This window comes from Callorhinus ursinus, unplaced genomic scaffold, assembly GCF_003265705.2.
Source record: "Callorhinus ursinus isolate GAN/ISIS: 27379988/994484 unplaced genomic scaffold, GSC_fseal_2.0 scaffold1, whole genome shotgun sequence".
NCBI classification, from domain to species: domain Eukaryota; kingdom Metazoa; phylum Chordata; class Mammalia; order Carnivora; family Otariidae; genus Callorhinus; species Callorhinus ursinus.
This window is the reverse complement of record NW_027397063.1, coordinates 118,079,295-118,098,912: the sequence shown is the minus strand read 5'-3', so window position 1 is coordinate 118,098,912 and position 19,618 is coordinate 118,079,295. Positions and strand designations below refer to the sequence as shown.

At 46.7% G+C, this 19,618-nt stretch overlaps 1 protein-coding gene across 2 annotated transcripts in view; it reads left to right on the top strand.

The window, feature by feature from the left end:
* The window catches only part of BFSP2 (beaded filament structural protein 2), a 62,915-nt gene that overhangs the window by 26,293 nt on the left and 17,004 nt on the right, over positions 1-19,618 (top strand). For both annotated transcript variants that reach the window (XM_073883475.1, XM_025870519.1), the window contains exons 2-4: positions 6,167-6,249; positions 12,037-12,193; positions 13,234-13,395. In XM_073883475.1, the coding sequence (XP_073739576.1) occupies positions 6,167-6,249; positions 12,037-12,193; positions 13,234-13,395 (402 nt within the window). The remainder of the gene's footprint in view (positions 1-6,166; positions 6,250-12,036; positions 12,194-13,233; positions 13,396-19,618) is intronic.

The window sequence follows — 19,618 nt, the reverse complement described above, 5'->3', positions numbered from 1 at the left end:
ATTTATTACTAGAACAAGTCATGCTGAGCATTCATCCTAAACTTGAAAGTCAAATAAATGTGTAAAGGGTTTCCAGGGACTCATGCCCTGCCACGGCCCCCATCAAGTCTAATTTCCCAGGGGCCCAGTCTTGCCCACCTCCTCCCCACACCTGCAGCTCTAGCTGCTCGGATGCCAAGATCTTAACTCCAAATAAAGCATTAGTTGTACCCTTGGGCCCAAATGATAACCCTTCTAAAAATGCTGCTTGTCCTCACCTTTTTAAAAACAAAGTAATGATCAAATTCCTCGCCTGCCCCCACCAACATCATTTATTTTAGTAACTACAACCATAGCAAGGAAATAGCAGTAGGACTGGATACAATCCTCATCATCATAGTACCAGGGACCAGGGCTTTTATCAAATGACTATGGGCAGGAAAAACCAAAAGAAAAAAACAAAAAACCAAGCCACTAGATGGAAGTCTTCATTCAGCTGCCTGGGGGAGGAGCAGGAACGATGCCAGACTGCACACACCCATCAGGTCCATTGGACCATCACTGGCCAAGTGCTCTGCTCTAAGGCAAATAGCAGTGATAATAATAGCCGCCGTGCACGGAATACCTACTCGGTGCCTGACAGCCGGCCGAGCGCTTTACCTGCAGTGGCCCCTTTAATCCTTGAAGCCTCCCTAGCAGGGAGGGAGCAGTATCATCCTCATTTTATGGATGAGGGGACTGAATCTTAGAATTATCCAAGTAACTGGCCCAAGCCGCTGAGTGGAGGAACTGGGTTCATGAATGAGGTCATTGTCTACTCAGTGTGGTACGCAGCTCAGGGTGTGACTCCAATGCAGGACTGATCCAACGAGGGGAGGAAGAGAGTCAGCCAAGGCACCATGCACCCAGGAGTGGGGGCTAAAAACTTAGAAGTCATCCTTAATTCTTTTCTTTCCCTCTTTCTGCAACTGCTCCATCACCAAAACTCCATCCCTTCGGCAAAATAAGTCTTAAACCTGTCTGCTTCTCTTCGTGGCCCCTCTAAGCGCCCTAGTCAAAGCAGCCACCAACTCCCTGGGGCTTTTGCAGAGCTTCCTAGTTGGGCCCTCGGCACGGTCCCCTGCATCCAACAATCTCCCCTTCCCTCAGGACTCATGGGACCCACTGACTGCGCAGATCACACCTGTGCCTGGCTCAAAACCTTTCACGGTCTTCCCAGCAAATCCCACCTCCCTTCCCTTGCTCCCAAGGCCCTGCCTCCTGGATCTGGCCTTTGCCTACCCTTCTCACTGCACCCCCTCCAGTCGCTGCTGATTCCCCTACAACCAGCACAGAGCCCGGCACAGAGGAAACAATGTGCTGAAGAAATGAAGGCAAGAATGGGTGAGCAGATAAATAAAAAAGCTTTGCAGAGGAAGGCACGTTTGAGATGAGCTTTAAAGTGGGGTAGGGCTTGTCAGGTGGCAAGGCCTAGGGGCGTGAGGTGGTAAAACGAGGTGTTCTAGGAATAGGCACTGATGTGGAGGAATGCCGGGAACAGCCTGGGAGGTGGCATGGGCAGGACTGGAGGCAGGTCTGTGCAAAGCTGGGGTTCTCCAAGCCGCGTGCGCGCTGCGAGCCCCTGGAAAGCTTTTCAAACACGGATTGTCGGGCCCCACTCCAGAGCCTTGGACTCAGACATCTGAGGTAGGGTCTGAGAGTTTGCCTTCTTCACAGGCTTCAGGTGGTGCTGATGCTGCTGCCCCAGGGGCCACACTTGGAGAACAACTGGTGTCAAGTGTGCTGAGGACTCCTCCACTTGGAGGCGAGAGCAAGACAGTTCCAGGGAGGTAACTTAAGGCAGCTGCACTCCAAGCCAAGAGCAGTTCGAGCTAACACAGGCCAGCAGTAAACCCATCCTTGCCCCTGCCTGTAGCATCCCTCTCGGTACAAAGCCGTGCCGACCTTGGCTTCTGGCCGCCCCTCCCCACAGCACTCAGTCCTGCTCTTCTCCTCCATTGAATTGTATGCTTTGAAGGCATCTTTTGTTTCTCCAGCAAAACTTACAAATCCTGAGTCCTAGTCCCTCCAGACCACCTAATCTCACACACCAATTCACACTGATGCGGCTATGACAGACAGGAGACCTGGTGTTAAGTCATGTTCCACAGAGGAAACCATCATCATGTGCTGATGGTAGGAGTCGGCTGTGTTTGGGGAGAGGAGAGAGAAGGGGAGGAGCGGTGGTCCCCTGCTGGCCTTCCCAGCACACCATGCGCTTCAAGTTCACCCTGCAGTGCAACTCTGACGTTGGTTCATACTCTTTCCTATGAGAAAAGAGGGCAGGAGTGGTTCCAGGGTTATGAGCAAGTGTGCTTGTATTCACAGCATCAGCCTGGTGACTGTACATACTCATATTTGGTATTGTCCTGCCTTCGCTCCCGGATGATCAAAGAGGTGAAGTTAATTTGCATCCGCTTCAACCATAAATGTGAGGGGACCAGGTGGCTAATGTGCAGGTCCCACAGTTTTAAATGCAGATGACATTTCTTCTGCAGGCCTGACCACAGAGCACTCGGCCACCGACGTTCTCCAGGCCTTCAGGGTTGGGCCCACAATCTGCTCAGCTCCACTCAGCTTACAGGGCTCAGCAGGGAAAGCTCAGGACATGGGCACGGGAGATGGTTTGGTTTGGTTTGGTGAGCTTCCTCGTGCCAGTGGACAAGATAGCTCTTTAACTCCGTGATGCAGCCCAAAGAAGACCCAGGAGCCCTGGCAGTCCCGTTACAGGAAAAAGACAGAAAGCAATCCTCCCCAATGAGTGTCTCTCTTGATTCTGATGGGCCTTTTATTTTCCAAAGCTGATGACAAAAATATGCGCGCCCTGGAGTCACAGTGACCTGACGTGGCATTCTGGCTCTGCCACTCTCCGTCCAGGTGATATGGGGCAATTTACATAGGAGCCTTGGCAACGTCATCGGCAAACTAGGTGTGTTGGTGTTAGGGTTAGAGATCATGAGCATGTGGCAAAGTCATGAGTGTTCGGTATTTAGTAGCGGGTCAGTCACAGTCACTGAGCTGCAGTTTAACAAGCAGCCTTCCAGGAATATAAGGCTCTGGTTTATAGCACTGGCCAATTTCCCCGGTGTAAATCCTCTCACCGGAGCCACTAGCAAGCTCCCAACATGCTATCCCTCCTGAGTGCACACTCAAGAAGAGATGCATGTAGCATCTACCACTACACAGTGTTGCCACTGCACAGACCCAACAGAAGTCAGTAACATCAAGGTACCCCCTGCTAAGCCGAGGTACCTACAGGAGAACAGTGAGGGGCTCTCTCGCTGACTTGGGGGCTGGTGGGGGGTTTTAAGATCCTTCTATGAAGGAGATGGGGAAGCAGGGCCAGCAGCTGAGATTTGGCAAGTCAGGGCCTATAATTAGCCTCGGCTCAAGGCTCGAATCAGTCCCTGGTTGTTACTAAACATCAGCTAGAGCAGGAAGGCCTCCGGCTTCTGTGAGCTGAGTGCCGCAAGTGCCTCCCTGGACAGACGTTTGGACAGAACTACCTCTCTTCGTGGCAGCGTCCAGTTTATCCCAAAAAGCGCTCCTGTCCTCAACCCCAAGTGAGAAAGAGGAGCAAGGACACGGAGCCGCCAGCCCCTCACTGCAGCCCATCTTCGAGCAGCGGACTCTTCCTACCAGACTCCTCCACGGAGTGCTCCTTGCAGCCTCTTCTTCATAAAGAGTTTGCAATCAACGAGGGAAGGGTTGCCAATTAACACACCAGCTACTGTCGCAGCTGGGCAAAGCAAAGGCTGAAAGGAAGTACAATATATCCAAACGCTGGCCGTGCTTATTCTAGAAGGCAGGATTTGGGGTGATCGCATTTTCAGCCATCTCTCTGCTTTTCCAGACTTGTAGGACTCCAAATACATATATCCAACCTACGCTCTGGGGTGTTGCTTGGTTTTTACTTTTTCTGCCCACCGCCTGGGTTCCACGTTTAAAAAGCAGAAACACATCAACAGACAAAAGCTGTACCAAGGTGAAGAATTTTAAGAATTTAAGCTTCAGGGTCCCTCACTCGTGCACACCACTTTGTATTAGTCTTTTTTTTTCTTAAAAGCAGTCTCCCAAATTGCATGAGCCCCAGGCCCCACATCTGCCCTCAGCTGCCCCCCACCATGGCCATGTTGTCTAGAGTGATAGTAAAGCCTTCTTTTCTACAGCAGTCACGTTCCAGCCCACAGTCTAGAAGACCACTACGATTCGGTGTCCTGCACTAGAGCGAGGCATTTGCCATGGGCATCATTGTGAGAAATTGAGCAGGGTGATTGCCTTTGGCGTCGAGTTTGTCATCTGAAAAATGGCACTGGCAAAGTGGCGTCCAAAAACGGGAGAAGGGGCTCCCAAATGTGGAGGCTGCTGCTGTGTGAAGGAGGCTGAGGAGAGGGCTCGGCCAGAGCAGCCAAAGCCAAGCCTCAGGGACGCCTCAGGCAGCCATGGCCGGCTGGAATAACTATATTCAACAATATTCACTCTATTTTCAGTTTTTCTGTGTTCTCCATGCTCTGGCATCTGGGGCCTCACTGTTAGGGTGAGACCACCCCTCACAGAGCTAGCGAACCTTTGAGATGGTAAACCACTTGCCACGCTTTTGCTGTGCAGACCAGCGGATCCTGAGCACATACCCCCATCCGCCTCCTCTTTCTGGCTCTTACACTCCAGGAGGCAGTGTTCCTCTGCCCTAAGCATCCCAGGTGGCCGGAGACCACCCCAGGGGCCCAGAGACGGCTGAAGTTCTCCAAACTACCCAGTCCTAAACCTGCTCGACTGTTTACCTTGCTTCACCAGTTCCTTCCCATGAAAACCACAATAAAGGCTTTTGCCCACGCTTTCCTCTCAACCTTTTGCAACCAACCCTGGTACTTCCTCCTCTGGCCCTGCATGGTGGGGCTGCCCCTCCCCTTGGGAACTGTGAGTAACATCTTTTCAATGTCAGTCATCTCCTGATCTGTTCGCTTCACCATACCTAAATAAAAACAAAATCTTGGGTACATTCTGTAGGGTTTGGGGAGCTGGTTTTGAAAAACCACTCTTCATGGCTCCATGAAACCCCCAAACTGTATGCACAGTGTTTATGTTCATATGTATGTTTTGATGGTAGATAAAATTCTAGAGCCACACTGTCTAATATGATGGCCACTGGCCACAGGTAGCTATTCAAATTTAAATTAAATTTAAACAGGGGCACCTGAGTGGCTCAGTCAGTTAAGCATCAGACTCTTGATTTTGGCTGTGGTCATGATCTCAAGGTCCTGAGATTGAGCCCCAAGTCGGGCTCTGCGCTGAGCGTGGAGCCTACTTAAGATTCTCTCCCTCTTTCTCTGCCCTCCTCCCCCCAGTTCATGTGTGCTCTCTATCTCCCCCCCAAAAAATCTATTAAAAATAACAATAAATTGGGGCGCCTGGGTGGCTCAGTCATTAAGCATCTGCCTTCAGCTCAGGTCATGATCCCAGGGTCCTGGGATCGAGCCCTGCATCCAGCTTCCTGCTCTTCGGGAAGCCTGCTTCTCCCTCTCCCACTCCCCCTGCTTGTGTTCCTGCTCTCACTATCTCTCTCTGTGTGTCAAAAAAAAATCTTTAAAAATAAAAAATAATGATAAATTAAATTTAGATAATATTAAATTTTCAGTTCCTCAGTCATCCTTGCCACATGGTGAGTGTTCAGTAGCCATGTGAGGGCACTGTGATGGATGGTATGGACATAGAAGAGTTCCATCATCACAGAAAGTTCTATTGGGCAGCACTGAACTAGAGATTTCATCAGCTTTTCAAGGGTATCCATGACCAGAAAATGTGAAAAGCCACTAAGTCAAACCAGGGAATCTTCATTTAGGGAGCCAGAAACTTCACTGGTAGTTGAAAGCTCAGCATTATGATAGGGGCTATGAACAAATCTGGCTTTGAATAATATTTTAGCTCTAAAAATCCAACTCTAAAGGCCCTTAAAAGACATCCAGATTTTATGCTTTATGGTTTATCTCCTCCCCACCTTTTTGGAGAGAGACACTTGAATTCTAAAAATATTTGCTATAAGAAATGTGCTCTAAGTTCCCCAGAACCTCTGCCCAGTGCAAGTCATGGTGGGAAGGGAGGGAAGACGGTCCAGTGGCCTTGTCTCCTCTGATGTATGTGATCTTTCTAGGTGGGCGAGGCAGTCCTGGAAAATGCCCGGCTCATGCTTCAGACAGAGAATATCCAGGCGGGTGCGGACGACTTTAAAGAGAGGTAACATCTGCCACAGAGGGGACAGTCCTTCTGCTCCCCCAGACTCTGGGCAAGTCGAGTGATGCTGTTCTGGGGTCTGCAGGATTCACTGCCAACCTCACAGAAGGCTGGAGTGGGATGGTAGAGGTCCCGGGAGAATCGGAGCAGAGATCGTCCAGCTCAAACCCTCCTGATAAACACAAAACCAGGTCCCAAGGGCTCAGAGATTTTGCCCAGTGTCACCTGGTTCAGAGCAGGGGGTCTCAAATTGTGGCGTGCTTCAGGACCACCAGGAGCTCTTATAGAAAACACAGATCGCTGTGCCCCACCGCCTGTTTTTGGTTCAGTAGTCTGGGGTGGAGCCCAAAATTTACATTTCTAACAAGTTCCCCATGATGCTGATCCTGCTGGTCCTGGGAGCACACTCAAATAACTGCTGGTTTTGAGCAACGCTTCTCAATTGCAGCTGCATGTTAGAATTACCTGGCCACTTAAAAATGCCAATGCCCAAGCTGCACGGACTAATTAAACCACAATCCCTGGGGGTGGGGTCTGGGCCTCAGAATTTTTAACTCTCCAGCTTTGAAAAACACCTCTTTGAAGTCTAATATAGTGTTTCCTAAAATATGGTGTAGATAGCACTGATGAAGATCATCTTAAGTGGTATAAGGATAAACATTTTCTTTTTAATAGTTATGTATTTTTAGAGTTACCTTCCATTTATGACTCATGAAACTTTTTCCACGATAGCACTACAATTTATACTGGCAATTTAAAATTTATTGAATATAAAGAGCTTTTCAAGTTTACTGATTTAACATTTACTTTTTAAGTAGATGAATTTAAGGAACAATGTAAAGTAAATAATGACAGGAGAGAGACGCATTTAGGGCAAAATCACGATGGTCAGTGACGTTCGGGAAAAACTGGTCTAATGGAGAAACGAAACAAAAAAGACCTTTGATTGATAAACACAGCGATTTTTTTTTTTTTTTTGACAGAGAGAGAGAGAGACAGCAAGAGAGGAAACACAAGCAGGGGGAGTGGGAGAGGGAGAAGCAGGCTTCCCGCTGAGCAGAGAGCCCAATGCAGGGCTCGATCCCAGGACCCTGGGACCATGACCTGAGCCGAAGGCAGACGCACCCAGGCGCCCCTAAACATAGCGATTTTGAGAATATTCTGTGGGGAAGGTGTTGTGGATGTTGGGCAATTGGATGGGTGATGGGATAGTTATTTAAGGAACATTTCCCTAAGTTGGTAAAGACAAAGAGGAAAGCCATGTAGTTGGGAGTCCTTGGGGAAGTCAGTGATCCATCCCACTGCCATTGTTATCTTAGGATAAGAGTGTTGTGATGAAAAGGAAAATCTCCACCATCTCCTCATTCCCAGAGTCCTTTCCTTTCTCTAAGACCAAGCTTCTCCATCTGCTAAAAAGATCCCCACGAGCAGCCACTCTGGAGTCAAGGAGACTCTCAGTCAGCTGGCGTTGCTGTCTCGGACAACACTGCTCGCCAAGGTCACAGGAGCACAAAAGTGAGGCCATCATCCAGCCACCAGCAGCTTACTGCACAGCTAAAGATAGTGCCAATAGACATGAAGCCATTTGTACTAAATTTATTTTTTTAAGATTTTTATTTATTTATTGAGAGAGAGAGAGAATGGTAGAGAGAGAGCATGAGAGGGAGGAAGGTCAGAGGGAGAAGCAGACTCCCTGCTGAGCAGGGAGCCCGATGTGGGGCTCAATCCCAGGACTCCAGGATCATGACCTGAGCCGAAGGCAGTCACTTAACCAACTGAGCCACGCAGGCACCCCATTTGTACTAAATTTAAGATAGAATTTAATTAAGTGTGAAGTTCAAGTAGGATGTGACCAAAATTTCTTTAGCTCATTCATTTATTCATTATGCGTTCATGCCTTCATCCAGCCATTCAACCGAGTAGCAGGGGCTTGGTCTGTTTTGTTCCCCGTTGCATTACCAGTGCCTGTAACAGTGCCACACACAAGACAGATGCCCACAAATAGTTGTTGAATTAGTGAATGAATGAATGAATGAATGAATTCAATAAATGTTTGAATATCCACCAGGCCCCTGGCCAAGTACTGGGAATGAAGTGAATGGGACCTCCAGCAGCTCACAGTTTACTGTCAAAGATGGAGGATAGAACAGACAGCGGCATCACAGAGTGGTTGTGCCATCACTAAGGTGAGCACAAGTGAAATAGGGACATTTAGTATGGCCAGGGAGGGTTGACAAAAGAGGTGACGCCTGATTTGGGCCCTAAACTCGTGTAGGATTTGACCAGGCCAATGAAGGAGGCATGACTTTCCAGGCAGAGGGGGCAGTATGTGCTAAGGCAGAAGCACATGAGAAAGCGTGGTGCACTAGTGGCCACCAAGGAGCTCATTATAACTGGGGCATATGGAGTGAAGAAAGGAGGGGCAGCCAATGAGGCTTGAAAACCAAGGAGAGACCAAATCCCAGAGGACCATGTGAGCCATACCAAAGAGCTCAGAGATGACCTGAGAGGAGACCCATAGAAGGGATCTGAGCACTGGCTCATCATGATCGGATTTCAGCTTAAAGGGAGATTTGTATTGGTAGAGAGGAGAGGTGGGGCAAATGAGCAGGAAGCAATGGGAGCAAATGGGCTGGATGGATGGCAAGGTAGGGTCTGTACTGGGAGCCGAGGTTAGAAAGGAAGGCAAGATCAGATTACTAAGGGGCCAGAGGAGGACACTTATGGCTCTGAGTAAATGGTGACCCAATGTGTTTAAGGATGGCCCCTCTGGGGGCAATACTGTAGGTCAGTTGGAGGAAGACAATCAGAGGCTCATAGCTCAGGGTCTGCCTGGGATGGTGGCCATGAGCAGACTTCAGAGATGGGTCAAAGAAATCATTGGCAGGGTTTGACATATGCAGCCTGGAAATAGAAAGCAAAGATAAGTTTCAGGCTTTGAACTTGGGTAATTTAGAAGATTTGCGGTTCTATTGACTAAAATAGAAAATTGTGGAAGGAAAGCTGGTCTAAAAGTCAGGGATAGATAATGAATTTGGCTTTGAGCAAGCTGAGTCGAGCAGATGGTAGAGCAACCAAGCAGAAATTGTGGTATTTTTGAAGATGCTGGGCCAGAGTGGCTTGCAGGTCAAGACAGAAAGTTCTGGGTGTCACAAGCAAAGGGATTCTATTTGAAGACTTTGAAATGGGTGGGGGGAAGGAAAAAAAGATAGCAAGAGAAAGCTAAAAGCTTAACAACGGCTTTGGGAGATATCACAGAGATGTGTTAAATGCTTAGAGGACTTCCAAAAAACAGTCTGTAGGACACCTAAGACCTTCCATAATGCTGACTGGAGCACACCCTGGAAGGGGCCAGGCTCCCTAGAGAGAAAAACAAAACAGGACTTCAGAGGCACAAGGGGGATTCTTCCAGCCCCAGTCAGCAGGGACCAATCATTCCAGCTGGAAGGGAAGGACTTGATTCCAAAAGGACTAAATGTTAACAGTCCTTCATGAAGAATACATATGGGTAGAGAATCTAATCCTACATATAGAGTACATAAAAATGACTTCAAAAACCAGTTCTTCGGCGGGGAGGGAGATTCAAAGGTCCAGGTCCAACTCTGAGGAAAGTCTCTAGCGGTATGCCACAGGGCTCTGTCCTCGGTTCCTGCATTTACTATTTTTAACTGTAAGGTGCATGAAAGCTACCTTGGCATGAAAGGGCAAAATGGCAAAAGATACAAAGCCAGGAGGGCTGGCAAGGAGAAGAATGATAGAATTAGGAATCGGAATGATCCTAACACATTGGAACAATGGGCCAATGAAACTGAAAGAGGATATATATGAACTCCTACTTTGGGGTTCAAATACCAGGTGCACCCAGAAAGGACAGGGTAATTGGACTTGTGAAAAATGGTCAGGGACTCTAATTGACAGGACACCCAATATTAGTCAGCAGCAAATACAGCTGGTCAAAATCAAATGAACAAACATGCAAACAAAAACCCACAAAGCAAACCTTAGGGCCCATGATGAATAGAATGAAAGGGTTTAAACAAAGGAGCAGAGAGTCCTCCGGGACTCTGAACTGATCAGGCAACATCTGGAGTTTTGCATTCCAATCTCTGTATCATATTTTGAGAAGGATGTGGACCAATTAGAGCATTTCTAATCATTCCACACATATATTTGAAGCCTGAAGGTGGATGCTAAGAATACAAAGTCCCTGCCACTGATGATGAGGGATATGGAAATGAATTTATATGAATGTGGGGGAGCTGGGAATGTTTAACCTGAGGAACAAAAGGCTTGGAGGAAGTGATGAGGGGAAAAGAGAATGATATAAGAGACTAGACTCTCAATATTTATGGGACTGCCAGAAGGAAGGGTCAGACTAACTTTGGATGCTCCAGTGAGTGGAACTCAGACTCTTATAGGAAGAAATTTCCATAATTAGATCGGTCCTAAAATGGAATGGTGGTGGTGGTAGGTGATGAGTTCCCTGTCACTGGAAGTAGTCAAGTAGAGGCTACATGATCACCTATTAGGAATGCTGTCGAGGGACACCAGGGTGGTTCAATTCGTTAGGCAACTGATTCTTGATTTCGGCTCAGGTCAGGATTTCAGAGTCCTGGGATGGAGCCCCATGTCACGCTCCCATGCTCTGCGGGGAGTCTGCTGGAGATTCTCTCTTCCTCTCCTTCTGTCTCTGCCCCTCCCCCTGCGCTCTTGCTTGCACTCTCTCAAGCACCCTCTCTCTCGAATAAATAAATCTTTTTTTTAAAAAAAGAATGCTATCAAGGGATTGTCACTGGGTAAGAGTTTGAATAGTTGAATTCTAAATTCCCTTAAAACTCTGAAACCCTAAGATGCTTTCTTCAATGAGTAATGTGAGATTTCTCCGTTCTATGGATGGATGAAGGTAAGGTGTGAAATGTGACTGAGGGTACAGCTGGGTGGAAGGCTGTAGAAGGAAAGGAGTAACACTGAGAGAAATTGGCAAAGATGTTGGGTGGTTTATAGAAAGAAGGCTCTGTGCAAACCAGAGATGGAAAGAACTCAGGGGGGAAGTTTCAGATTTGTGTCGATGTGTGTGCCTATGTGTTATTGTATAGGCTGCAAGTTTTTAAAGCTCTGGATGTTTCGCATATAAATCCAGGTTTCCCATTTCTCTCGGAGAGAACTGGCACACCCCTTCCCACGCAGCACTAACAGGAAGAGCTGAGCAGCAGGTCCCCTTGCGTGAAGGATGAGCTGTCCTGTGGGCTTCAATCCCCACCTCTCCCTGCTTCCCAGACCCGGCCTTCATCCCTCATCTATATTCCCCACTTGGCCCCTGAAAGCATTTGGATTTGCAGCCACAGTTTCAAAATTTCACATGGGCTCTTTGGAGACAAAAACCGTGTTTTTCATTTTGGGATCATTAGCCTGTGCTTAGCAGGTTCTCAGTAATGTTTGTTAACGCATCCTCGGGGGGAAAGGATGGCAAATCAGAATAATGGTGACATGCCACATCCCTCTACCTGGATCTCAACTCCTGGAGAAGCCTTCCCTAGAGTTCTGTGCTTCCAGGGACCCATGAGCGTGGCAGCCTGTGAAGCTAGGTTATCAGAAGTTGGCTGCCATCACTTCCATTTTAAATAAATCGACATGTAACACTTGCGTTAACAGTGCCCTCAGAGCTGTTGGAACGGTGACTTCTAACATTCATTTGTCTATCACATAATTGGCCTGTCGGTAACATTTGTAATCTGATTATTTCCCCTTTCGGGTTCCCCACCTATGCTGATTAAGCTCCTTTATCTGCAGATATGAAAATGAGCAGCCATTTCGAAAGGCAGCGGAAGAGGAAATTAACTCTCTGTATAAAGTCATTGATGAAGCTAATTTGACAAAAATGGATCTGGAGAGTCAAATAGAACGCCTGAAAGAAGAACTCGGCTTTCTGTCGAGGGGCTACGAAGAGGTAGGAGGGGTCCAGGGCGACGCTGGCTTGGTTGCAGCCCAGAGGCCCGCGCCTGTCTGGCGGAGCCAGCCATCAGTGAGGCTAGCTCCTGTCGGCCTGTCCCCCTCGCCTGCCCAGGGCTGCGGGCAAAACACGCCCACATCCTTGCAGTGGGTGAGGTGATGGCCAGGAGTCTCAAGTTCAGAGGGCTTCGGGCCAGAGCTGGGACACAAGGGGAGGGGAAGGCAGGTCCACATTGGAGAGTGAGGGGCCCTGTGTTGAGCTGGAGAGAGAGCATCCCCTACCTCAAGGCCCTGTATTCCGGGTCTTTTTTTCTTTCTTTTTTTCTTTTTTAACGCTGCGTTGAACAAACAAAATAACTCTAAAGCTAGACCCAGGCTGGGGTTTGCACACACTCGTTAACGAAATTACGTCAGCTCACTGAGTGACAGGACTCAACGGGACCTCCCCCCATGACTCAGCCCAGTTGCAAGCAGAACGGCCCCAACTCTAAACCACCTCACACGTGTCACTGTCTGAGCGGACATGGAACGTGCTTTCAGCCGAAAAAGTCAAAACCCATTTAACTCGGCTTCCCTTGGGAAATTCCTTCTTTTGTCCGCCCTCAGGCTGACCACAAGCGCTAAGGCCACTTCCTCCTGCTCTTAGCTCAGCCGCTTGCCGCCACTCTCCACCACTCACCCTTCAGTGACCTCTAAATCTCTCCCAGCCTACTCTGACTTTACAGAATTCATACATTTCATCTTGCTGTTGTTGCTTCCTCTGTGTTATTTTGCGGTTTATGTATTTTGATATTTGCTTTGAGGGGGCCTGGGCTTGCGAACACCAGCCTAAGGAACGCCTCCTTCTTGCCAAAGACTATGGCACGCGTGCTGGTGAGAGGGTCGGGGACTTTGCCAGTCTCTGTGAAGCCCTGTGTTTGGCAGGAGCAGAACGAGAAGCACAAGGGGTGCCCACAGACCTGGGCTTCTGCTGGCTGAAATTCTCTGTGCTCTCTGTGTCCTCTGGAGCTCACCTGGAGTGTATATTGTTGTTCGCAGGATGTGAAAGTGCTGTACAAACAGCTGGCAGGGTCTGAGCTGGAACAAATGGGTGTGCCCATCGGCACCGGTCTGGATGACATTCTCGAGACCATCAGGATCCACTGGGAGAAAGATGTCGAAAAGAACCGGGCGGAAGCAGGGGCCTTGCTCCAAGCCAAGGTGAGGCAGGACCTTCTCCCTGTGCAGAAGGAGGTCAAGCAAAGGTGAAAAGCAGTCAACATAGGAGAGAAGAAATGCAACAGTTTTGATCTCATTAGATGTAAGAGAAATACAATTTAAAATAGTAACATTTTGTTTCCCTGTCTAAAGGTAACATGTTTAAAATGGTAATACTCGATGCCCACAAGTGTGTGGTGAAGTAGGTTCTCCCCTATATTACTGAGGAGTATAAGCTACTATGACATCTTTGAGCAAGGGAATTGATGATCTGAATCGAGAATCTTGAAATGCCCCTACCTACCAGTTGAAGAATCTAGACATTGTCCTAAAGAAATAACTGAGGGACACCTGGGTGGCTCAGTTGGTTGAGTGGCTACCTTCAGCCCGGGTCATGATCCCAGGGTCCTGGGATCAGGCCCCGCATCGGGCTCCCTGCTCAGCGGGGAGCCTGCTTCTCCCTCTCTTTCCCTCTGCTTGTGCTCTCTGTGTCAAATAAATTAAAAAAAAAAAACTTAAAAAATATAAATAAATATCTTTAAAAAAAGAAATAATTGAAAATATAGATAAAATGTATATCTAAATGTATTCACTGAAGCATTCACTATAAGAATGAAAAAAATTAGGGGGAAGCACATAAATGTTTAATAATAAGAGTAAGGCTAAGCCACAAACTTTCCATGCAATCCCAGGGAGTTATTAGAAATATTTACGAAGCATCTATAACAACATGGGAAATGCTCACGTAATAAGGTCAAGTGGGGGAAATGAGAGAGTACAGAAGGGTATATACTAGGAACCAAGAAACTTTTTCTGCCAAGCACCAAATAATAAATATGAGGCTTCCTGGGCCTGACAGTCTATTACAACTATTCAACTCTGCCCTGGTAGTGTGAAAGGCAAAAGGTAACATGTAAGGGGCGCGTGGTGGCTCAGTCGTTAAGCATCTGCCTTCAGCTCAGGTCATGATCCCAGGGTCCTGGGATCGAGCCTCGCATCGGGCTCCCTGCTCCGCGGGAAGCCTGCTTCTCCCTCTCCCGCTCCCCCTGCTTGTGTTCCCTCTCTTGCTGTGTCTTTCTGTCAAATAAACAAAATCTTTAAAAAAAAAAAAAAAAAGGTAACACATAAGCATGGCTATGTTCCAATAAAACTTTATTTATAGAAACAGAAAGTAGGCTGGATTTACCTGCAGGCTGCAGTTGGCCAACCCCTGGTAGACATAGTAGAAAGCATTCAAACAAAGGAATGAGGCATCAAGAAAAAATTAGAAAGAAAACATTAAAATGTATTGGTGTTAACAGTGGTTGTCTTTGAGGAAGGGACCTATGTGACATGTTGAGATGTTTTTTTTCTTTCTTGTTTTTGAGTATAATATTTTTTCAAGTTTTTCTTAAGCAGTATGAGTTATATTCATGGAGGGAAACATCTTTTATTAAACCTGGTAAATAAAAAAGGAATTAACCAGAACACAGAATGCACAGGGTTTGTTCTTCCTTTCTCCATCTCCCATCCATGTATGACTTGGGGATTCTGAGGCACAGAGCGAGAAGAACAGAAGAGGAAGGAAAGTGTAGAGAACATATGAAAAATAAGGTAGCTTATTTTTTTGAAAGAAAGCAAGCGGGCTCTTCCTGTGCCCTGGGTTACTGTTCAGTAGGTCTCAATCCCAGCTGCACAGCAGAATTATCCCGGAGCATTTTCAAGAATGCTCATGCCCAGGCCCCATCTACGACCAATTAAATCAGAAGGAGAGGAACTTCGTGATTTTTTTCCAACTCTCTGGATGATTCTAATATTCAGCCAGGCTTGAGAGCCACCAGAGTTTATAAAAGGTACCAAAAAACAAAAAAACCCAAGGAAGACCTTTTCTGTTCTTTCTTCTCCCATGCCCCCTCAGTATCAACAGGAACCTTCCCAGCAGGGTCTTCACCAATTCTGGATCCATCAAAAACATCTTTACTCCACCATTTCTCCACCTCCCATCTCCTTTCAACAGTCGCTTTTCTTTCTGACCTTAATTCCTTGAGCCAGGTCACTGCAAACTCTTTTTAGGGCAAACAGTGCCTAGTAACCTCACAACAGGCAGCCTCCCACCCCCCCAACCAGGTGAGAGGGGGAACAACACAAAGGGAAAGTGAAACCAAACCATAGATTTGGTTTTGGTCTGTTGCTTCTTTTTTAAGAGACTCATGAATATTCATAATTCATGACCTTAGCCACCATAGCATCCCCTTTCTTCACTTCAGAGGTGAGGAAACAGATTGAGAGAAGGCAGCTGATGTCCTGAGGTCACATGGCTGGCTGGCAGCACCATCGTTCCACCCTCCTGGCTCTAGGGCCAGGCACCTTTTCTCCACATTGGGTAGTCGGTCCTCCTCCGCTCTGGTTCTCAGAGCGGTTCCCTCCGCTCTGGTTCCCAAAACTCTATGGCCTAGGAGTTTGCAACCTTGCTTTTTTGTCCCAACACTCCTGGGGCATACCCCACACTGCAGTGATTATTTATTTGGGGAAGGGGATGGGGCGTGGTAAAGAACAGAAAGAAATCCTGCACAGTGTGAAAAAGAAAAAAATCCTGGCCATTATTACTCACCCTTCACCTTCTTGAGAATCATCACCAGAAGTATTAATTCTGAACAGATTCATTAGTGTTTTTTTTTTAATAGAGTAATCTGAAAGCTACATCTCAGAGAAAACAGACAGTACTTGTTTTCATTTGGCTGATGCTACCGGGGCCTCTTGCAGAGAGGTGGAGATCAGAAAATATTTGCAGAATGAGTGAATTCCTCTGATCATCAACAGAGATCAGAACTGACAGCCAGAAGTCCTCCAATAAATAGTTTTGTCAGTTGCTGTCATGCCCTTGGGGGCTGACATTTGCCCATCCTGAGCACCTCTTGTCGGTTTCTTGGCAGCAAAGCATAAATGTGAAATGGCTTAGCACACACTCCTTTCAAACCTTTTGCAGAGAGCATACAGACATGTATTTAATTACCTTTCAGCCTGGGGAGGCTGAAAATTAATTGACATGATTAATTTACGTCTTTGTTTAGGTTTCCCCAGAAACTGACCCTGTCGGAGACAAATATTAAAGAGGAAATTATTTATCTGGAAGTTGGGGGAGGAGGGGGACCAAAATACCAGTAGAAAAGAAGCAGAGAAGGGAACCAACAAAGACCTGATTAACCAACCAGCACCCACTGTGGGAGACGGGACTCTGCACCCACAGGGTTTCTGGGGAACAGTACAGAATACAAGAGAGGGGAAAGGCAAGGAAGCTGGGGTAGTAATACCATCCCCATCAGACATCTGCCATCTGCTAGCAGAGTGACCTTTCAAAGACTTCAGAGAAAACTCTCCCAGGCAAAGGGTAGAATCTGGCAGTGGAATGGAAGGGTGGGGAGAACCACATGTTCTGGGATAAAGGGTCCTGAGGGATAGAGGTGGATGCCATCGGCATCTGCTCCCAAGTTATCTGCTAACTCTTCTTAAGTCATTAAAAGCTTATAAAGAGGTTCGAGCTAGGTTCTCTCCAGTCTCGGCCATGGATATTGGGAACTTTGGTGGTCTAGCTTTTGGAGCTTCTCAAGTTCTATAATACCATGTTTGGGGGGGTGGGGTCAGTTTTGTCTAGAGAATTTCTGGAGGGTCTTCCAGGCCCTCCCTCCCTTGTCTGCTTGTTGTGGTTACCCAGCCCTAGGCATTTGGGGATGCTTGGGGAACCACAGACAACATGCCATCCCACCCTCCAGACCTCCTGGCTACCCACGGAATATTCCCCAGTCTGCAACCCACAGACCTTAACAGGCCACCTTGGGGAATATGGGAGAGCCTCTATCATTCACCTCTTTCCTAGCATTCCTATGCTGAGATGTTTCCATTCTGTAGCAGGCAAGACAAGCTCTGTTTTGTGTTCTTAACTTCCTCCCTGGGATCTTCCTCCCAGGGAAGGGCTCCACACCCTCACTCCTGGAAGCCTCCTCTCTGTCCCTTATTCACCGAAGTGGGAGGATGTGTACAATAACCAAAGGCTTATTCAATTACCAGCACCAGCTGGTGTGGTGGGGTAGGAGGTGCCGACAAGAGAGAACTCAGCTTCCTTTCAGTAGCCCCTAGGGGCCAGGAACCCCACAGCAAATGCACCCATGCTGTCTCTTCTGATAATGGTCTGCACTCGCCTCAGATCAGTTCAAGGCATTCGTGGTCAGGAACTTTAAAGGAGCTGTAACCATCATGCCTTAAACAGCCAGGATGACAGATTGTGGAGACAATTGAGCATGAAGAGAGGTGAACAGATGGAGATGAATCGTGAGGTTTCTGGTTATTGATAGGCTTAGAACTGGAAGAGACATTAGCCACTGACTAGAGCAGTGTCCTCTAATAGCAGTTTCTGTGAGGATAGGACTGTTGTGTAGTCTGCACAGCTATCCAGTATGGGAGCCACTGGCCGCATGCACTGTTGAGCACTGGGAATGCACCTGATCCAGCTAAGAAACTGAGCTTTTAATTTTATTTAACATTTATGAATCTTTATCTAAATAGCTACGTGTGGCTAGTGGCTACCATATTGGACAACATAGGTCTAGATCTAACCATGAACAGATTAGGAACCTTAGATAACATGTCTCCATATCATCCACATCCACAAACAATAATTTCCCCTGAAAGGGCAAATATTTTATATAGCCTGCCATATCAACACCCTCTCTTTGCTTGCTTGTACAAAGAAGAGTGAATATTTTCTAGAATATATGAAATTGTATTGGAATGGGTTTCTATTAGTCAACTGGGGTCACTGGCTCTAAATGACAAGATGGCCCAATGTGGTATCACCACGAGAGCCAACTGGAGAGTTCCTTTCAAGGAGAATAGGAAGAGCAGAACCCCTAAAAGCATCTGTAATCTAGGGGTCCCTGTGTGTTGATGAGTTGGCTATAATCCCTGATGTCTCTTTAGTGAAATAAGCCATGGTCTCTTCTGGTGTGCTTACTGCAAGCACTGAAGGGGAGTCCTCTAGCCTTTCTAGTATGTCACAGGGAGAGCTTTGCAAAAAGGCCCCAGCTCACTTTTATTTCATTTTTCATTTACTTGGATTTTATGTAAGCATTTTTAATATATAATACCTTCATTTGTTTCAAAGTTCAAAATGTACAAAGTGATATCAGTGAAAAATGACATCCAACCCATGTCCCAGCTGCCCAGTTCTTTTCTACAGGGTCAGTCAATGTTATCCTTTTACTATGAGTCCTTTCAGAGATACCTTATGCACATCCAAGGAAATATGTATATATTCTCTCTCTCTCTTTACACAAATAGTAGTATTCAGAACATGCTGCTTTTTAGATGGCATGATATTATACCACAGTGGGCAGCAAACTATGACCCACAAGCCAAATCTCACCCACTGCCTGTTTTTTACAAATAAGTTTTATTGAAACCCAGCTTTGCTCATTCACTTACATATTGTCTATGGCTGCATTTGCATACACCAGCAGAGTGGAATAGTTGCAATGGAGGCCATATGGTCTGCTAAGCCTAAAATATTTACTATCTGGCCCTCAACAGAAAAAAATGCCTGTTCTAGCAATGGATATCCCAGGATTTATTTAATGCCCTGCTGATCAATATTTAGGTGGCTTCCAATCTTTTGCTTTTATACATTAGAATACTTATGTCCGTCATTTCCCAATATAGAAATATATCTGCTGGATAAATTCATAAGATGTGGAATTGCAGGGTCAAAAATTATGCACACTGGTAATTTTGATAAATATTGTCAAATTACCCTCAGGAAAGGTTGTAACAATTTACGTTCTCATCAGAAATGTTTGAGAGTGCCCATTTCCCCACATCCTCACCAATACTGTGAGTTCTCATACCTTGTGATCCTTGTCCAAATTAAAGGTAGAACACGGTTTTTCAGTGCAGTTTTATTTTGCATTTCTCATATTATAAGGAAGGTGGAACATCTTTTTACATGCTGAATTCCAGCCATATTTGTTCTTGTGTATACTATCAGATCATATCCCTTGCCCATTTTTATTAGGTCTTAGACTTTTTATTACTGGTTTATAGTGACTCTTTGTACACTAGAGAAATTAGTGCTCTCCCTGCAATAAGTTGTAAATATATCCCCAGCTTGTCAATTGTCTTTCTACTTAAGTTATGAAAGTTCCAGGTGGCTCTCAAAAGATACTGTTAGCCGATAAGGCAGGGTTACTATAGGAGC